We start from the raw sequence: 6,361 nt of genomic DNA on the forward strand, positions 1-6,361 counted from the left end.
TACAGGAACTAAATTCACGCTGCAATCGAAATGAAACATAACAAAAACCAAGAAAAATACAGGAACTTAATTCACGCCGACTTCAAAAGCATACGCAACACAAAAACCAAACTATCAATATTTGGTCTCTGTCTAAATTCTAATTGGAGCTCCAAGAATCTGAATACATTGTTTGCGAGAGACTCCAATCATGAAGACCTTAGTCCCTGTCCCTCTCTGGCACCTGAGCTCATAAAAGGTGATGTTATCCCCTTCACTTAGCTGCTTCGCTTGAGCAAAGCGGCTCCAGCCTCGGGTGAGATAAGTTTTTTCACAATTTGTACGAAAATGCATTGGCCAGCGCTTCATTTGAACGTCATAGACACTCACCGGATGACTTCCATTTGCTGGGAGGCAGAATCTGGCTGCAAGTGACTTTGGTAAATAAAGACTATAACTTCCTTTTAGTTGTACGTCAGTTGGTGTCAAAATCTTCTCAAACTCATTTTCAGGCTCAGGCTGGTACTTGCTGTACACACATTTAGAACATGTTTCTGTGTTCCTATGGGCTTCACATGGAGGAGGATATGTAGGATTAATCCCACTAGATGCTGACTCTGCATCTCCTACTGTTTCAGCCATGCCGGAATTCAAACTTGAGCTCACCTATAATTATCATATTGGAGGGAAAAGAAAACAGCATTAAAAATAAAAGCAAATGCTTTGAAAAAGTTTTTAAAACATTCACAAAAACAACCACAACACAACATATAAATCTTACAGATAACGTACAGTATGTACCTTGGCTTCATTGGCAGCCTCCATCTTGGTTTCCACGTTGGCGTTGTATATGCGTAGCCCATACTGATTAAGCTCAAGCTGAACCTTTTCGAAAACCTCTTTCTTGAACTCATTGATACCCGCCTTGAAGATTTCCTCAATGGTCGTGCGGGCGGCAAGCACACGGGTCTCACCCTCGATGACGCCCTGAACAAGCTCGTTGACATGGTTGAAGAGCTTCACCTTTGCGTAGAGAAGGAGGCTGTCCATGTCATCGACACGGGGGCCGATGGTAAAGACCGTGGAGACCACAAAAGGGAGCTTCTCAGCGGACATGGCCTCGACCTCGAAGGTATAGTTTACTTGGGACACGTCGAAGCGAGAGCACCGCTGCCCCGGTAGGACCCATGCCTTCTTGGCAAGGCATATGTCGTCGATGCCCCGACCAGTGATGGCCAGGTACTCCGATGGACCAGCCACTCTCCAGCCCATAATGTCTTTGTCTCGTAGAGAGATTGGGAAGGTGATCTAAGATTTTTTTGGGTGTTTGGATTGTCATGTGGTGGGGTACGTATTTATACTACTGGATTCGTGTCCGACGGCGCTATAAGCCAAGAAATTAATATTTTACAAAATGATAGGCGGTTAATTGTGAAGGAGAAGAAACGAAAAAGGACGGAAGCTTCCTCTTTCGCAAACAGGATCAACCTGCAGCATGGATACGTGGCATGCTTCGACGTAGGAGGCGAGGACGTTAGAGTCCTACTATTTCCAAACGGTGAATCGAGATTAGGTAAGGACGTGAAAAGATGGTTGGTCGTCACATCACTTAGCCGTCCACTCAAAGCAGACATCAAGGCAAAAAGACGGCGCGCTGGAATCGTCTAGAAATTTTTCTCAGCTTTGGCTCTGTTTGCCAATGAACTTCAAAAAAAAAAAAAAAAATTCCATACTATTCTTTTCAAAATTAATCTTAAATATTTTTATTTTTTACATCACATTAATTACTTTTATTATTATGTAAGTAAAAAAATTACTACAATTTTTTATTTTTTCACACAACTTTTTATTTTTTTTTTTATTTTTTCTTCATATCAATTAAATTTATTACACGCCACTTCAACTTTCAAGTCGGACAAGTCCAACGACAAACATAGCCAAAGGGTTTTTAGGTTTGACGATGACCCTTTAATATATATCCAAAACGTGCTGTTTAAGTAAGTTTTGTTGTTAAGACTGTTAGCTGACTTTGTTTTGTTTTCTAATGCGTCGGAGGCGTCACCAACTTGATTAAACGATGCGTTTGGAGTTAAAAAAAAAAAAAAAAAAGCTTTGGTTTGTTTTTTTCTTCGATATCAAAGAAAAACATGGAGGGCCGTAGGGGTGCAAAGGCGGTTACGGTTAGCGGTTAGTGGCAATAACCGCTAACCGTAACCGCCCTAGCGGTTAGTAAATTTCACTAACCGCAACCGCTAACCGCCTAACGGTTAGCGGTTAGCGGTTAACCGCCGGTTAGCGGTTAGCGAAATAGATAACCGCCCGCTAACCGCTTTTTTAAAATTGAGCTTTTTTTTTGGGCTCTTTGGGCTTTCTTTAGGGTTTTTTTTCTTGTATTTTTAATATCTTCTTGTGCCCAATTGCTATAAAAAGAGCCCATATTGAAAAATCAAAAATATTTGACCCAAAATTTACATTTACTTGTACTTTAAAAAAATTTCCTTAAATATTAAATCATAATCAGTTAACTTTTTTTAAAAATAAAAAATAAAAATTCAACGCAACATACAAAAAAAAAGTTCAGAATTCAGACAACTGTCATAACATATAAAAAAAGTTCAACACAAAGCATATAAAATAAGTTCAAATGAAACATTAAATGATACAAATAAAACATTAAAACTTTATCAATCCTCTCATTTGATCCTCTAGCAAATCTTGTGGACATCAAAAGAAGAAAAGTTATAATATTAAACATAATAATATTAAGGCACAAGCATGTACACATATCAAAACGTGCTTAATATAATTGTATTGTAATTAAAATACTATAACAATTCAAAAAATAATAACCTTCGTTACTAACAAACCTCTAGGCAAAATATGAAGCAGCACTTGAACTTGAAGGTTGAGTCATATCTATGAATAAATAATATATTGTTTAATTCAATTGAATCAATTGTGATTATCATTGTACATGAATCATATGATTAACTTGTAGACTTATGACTTATGAGTTATGTCATATTATATATGTATTATATTATTTATTATTATATAATCATATGATTTAATGATCAAGTCATCATGTAATATAATCATATTAATTACAGTGATAATATATAAATTACTAAAATTATAATGATAATACATTAATACTTAAATTGTGTTTATAAGTAACACATTGGTCATTGTTTAATCCAATATCAATTACTTAATTTGATATTATACGAATCATATCATCATTGTACATTAATAATATGATTCACTTGAAGTCTTGAATAAAATATTTGAATTGTTATTGAATTATATGATTAAGTATTGATATTATACATTTATATTATTCATATACATATGTAAACTTATATAGACTTATAACATATATAGACTTATAAGTTTATAACATACATTAGAAATAAGTCTATAGATATTTAATTGTTGTATTAGTATGAATTAGTATACTTATGAGTTATGTCATATTATATATGTATAATTTGTTATTATATAATCAAATGATTTAATGATCAATCTCATGTAATATAATCATATAAATTATAGTGATAATATATTAATACTCAAATCGTGATTTAATTATTTTAAAAAAAAATTGTGATTTAATGATCAAGTGATTATGTTATATGTATAAATATTTTTATAATTATAATTATAAAAATATATTATATAAAAAGACGGTTAGCGGTTAGCGGTTACGGTTAGTAAACCCAATAACCGCTAACCGCTAGGCGGTTATAGCGGTTAGGCGGTTAGCGGTTAATGCGGTTAAGCGGTTAGAACGGTTAACGGTTAACGGTTAGAGCGGTTAGCGGTTAGCGGGCGGTTTTTAACCGCCCGCTTTTGCACCCCTATGGAGGGGGATAAGGCGGGTCTTTCCGCCTAGATGCGTACAAGTTTGGTTTAACTCGTCATTTGGAACTCCAAACAAGCTTTGCCGCTTTGGTTTAACGCGTCAGTTGACCCCAGCCGTCAAACATTTTAAATCAATTGCTTTGCTATTTGTGAAAAGGCGGTTCAAAACGGAGCAAAAAATCAACCTTTTTTTTTTTTTTTTTTTTTTTTTACAATTTCGCTGTCTTAAAATGTTTCATGTAGATAATCAACTATTAAGGGCCGTCCCAGGATAATTAAATAAATTAACATTAGACATGACAAAATAAATAATAAATTATATTTATATGTTTTAAACAATAATTAATTTTTTTTAGTATTATTTATTTATTTTGTTGGATTTATTTTTTAATATTAATCAATTTTTGTTCAATTTTAATTTTTTAATGTTGATACCTTTAAACCAAAATCATGATCCTGTCACTGGCCCTTGCTGCTCCTAGAGGCTATTGGCTATTGCCATCACACCTAATTATTTTGACCAAATATATAAATTTAGCTATTTATGTAATATAGTATAAATAAAACCTTCAAATGAGAGGAGAGGGCCATGACTATCGGTCATCACCTCCCTCCATCTCTAGGCCCGCGTGTTTCCTTATCATGTTATTCAAGTATTCAACAACAATTCTTTTTATTCAAAACATTGCATGGATTATAACAAAATATAACTAATCTTATTTTTATTTTATAATTATTTCACAATAATAATGTGATGGTTTCAACTAATTATTAAATTAATCTTAATTAAAAGAAGAAAAAAATAAAGAATTATTATAACTGTTATATCAATATTGTGAGATATTTATCACATAAAATTAAAATTTCTAAGATTACTCATAAGATAATGCTAAAATAGTCCACAATAGTATTGTAATGGTGAGCTTTTACGCTTTCTTTTTCAGCTTAAAATTCCACCAGACAATTGACATATCAGGCTAAAAAGTTGTAGATATTTCCCAGCAAATGGGGTGCTCAGTCAAAGCAAATGGGTGTCCAGTCAAAGAAATCACCCATCGAGCCGTAGATCCTGATGTTAACGTTGTGTGAAGCTTAAGTTTTCTTTTTATTTTATTTTTTTCATGAGCCTTAAGATTTCTTTTTAACGTTGTTTCTTTCGAAGTTAAAGGGCTCCGCAAATTGATTTCTATTTTTGTTTCTGAAAATTATTTTTGAGAACAAAAATAAAAAATATTTTTCTGTTTTTTTTTTTTTTTTTTCCCTCTAAAAGAATGTTTGGCAAACTATTTATGAGAACATTTTTTGAAAATTTGCAACAATTCCATTTCAACAATACCAAAAAATATGAGACCCAAAATCAATCAAAATGGTTTGTATACGTGTGTATGTATATATATACACTAACAAAACATATAAGAAAAAGAGAAATTACTATAGAAGTGAAGGAGAGTTGTAAATGAGCATAACTACTCATGAACATACTTAGGCTTGGCTTAATTTTAAACAAAATGTTTGTGAACACAAAATTAAGCCCGATCATTAAATGATACATACTTGTATGAACCCAACTCGACTTGTATATATTTTTTAATATGTATATATATTAATAAAAATAGCTTATATAATATATTAGTTATTAAGTAACAATAATTCATATATATATATATATATATATATATATATATATATATATATATATAATTTAAAAGTATGTTAAAAAATATTGTATGTTATGAGTTACCAATATATGCTATAATGCTTTAAGTTATAATTTATAAGTATATTAAATAATTTATGGTATATGTTATATAATATTATCATTTATGTCATAAGCATACTAATATTTATATAAGTATTGTTGGAACTAGTGGCCGGCTCATATTAATAGTAGTGGAAAGCCAAGTAGACGGTAGCGAAGTAAACGTCGCGGTACGGTACAAGGTATTTTGGAAATTTCCTTATTGCATCCGTACAAGTAGGGTTTATGATTTTTTTTCCTATATATATGTTATCCTGTAACCCTGAATCATTAAGAGTAATACAGTCACCTCTTTGTGAACGTAGCACATTACCGAGCCACGTTAAATTATTGTTTCGACTCTCTTTTAATTTCTTTTTTTTTCGATTCTATATTATTCATTAATTATTGTACACGGTAACAAAAAGTGTGTAAATTTATTTATATATATATATATGTGTGTGTGTGTGTGTGTGTGTGTGTGTGTGTGTGTAATATAGAATTATATGTATATGTATAACAATATAAGTAAATAACAATATGTATAACATTTCTTTCGATGTAGGAAGAAAAAAAAAAGAAGATTAAATGAAAAAACAAAAATATTTTTCTTAATTTTTTGTGTTTAGTGCGACGAAAAATAATAGTCAACATAAAATATTTTCTCAAACAAATAACAATAATAATAATAACTAAATATGCCAAGACTACTACTCCTTAGTTATATCATTTATTAATTGTGTAATTGACAAAGGAAACTAGCCCATAAAGGAACAACCA

At 31.7% G+C, this 6,361-nt stretch overlaps 1 protein-coding gene across 1 annotated transcript; it reads right to left on the bottom strand.

The window, feature by feature from the left end:
• Window positions 1–20: 20 nt before the first annotated feature.
• Window positions 21–1,251, bottom strand: LOC132173441 (uncharacterized). Its single transcript, XM_059584944.2, has 2 exons — window positions 781–1,251; window positions 21–645 (listed from the first exon to the last, which is right to left on the bottom strand). Exons 1-2 carry the CDS (start codon window positions 1,249–1,251, stop codon window positions 133–135), a joined length of 984 nt encoding a protein of 327 aa, XP_059440927.2. The 3' UTR covers window positions 21–132.
• Window positions 1,252–6,361: the final 5,110 nt, after the last annotated feature.

The sequence above is a fragment of the Corylus avellana genome, chromosome 3, assembly GCF_965113065.1.
Source record: "Corylus avellana chromosome 3, dhCorAvel1.hap1.2, whole genome shotgun sequence".
Lineage (NCBI taxonomy): Eukaryota > Viridiplantae > Streptophyta > Magnoliopsida > Fagales > Betulaceae > Corylus > Corylus avellana.

What these genes read in the sequence shown, in the direction of transcription:
- LOC132173441 (XM_059584944.2), bottom strand. Translation starts at nt 1,251, where the DNA reads ATGGGCTGGAGAGTGGCTGGTCCATCGGAGTACCTGGCCATCACTGGT. An exon ending in AGGCTGCCAATGAAGCCAAG is followed by an intron (nt 646 to 780) that starts GTACATACTGTA and finishes TGATAATTATAG; the next exon opens with GTGAGCTCAAGTTTGAATTC.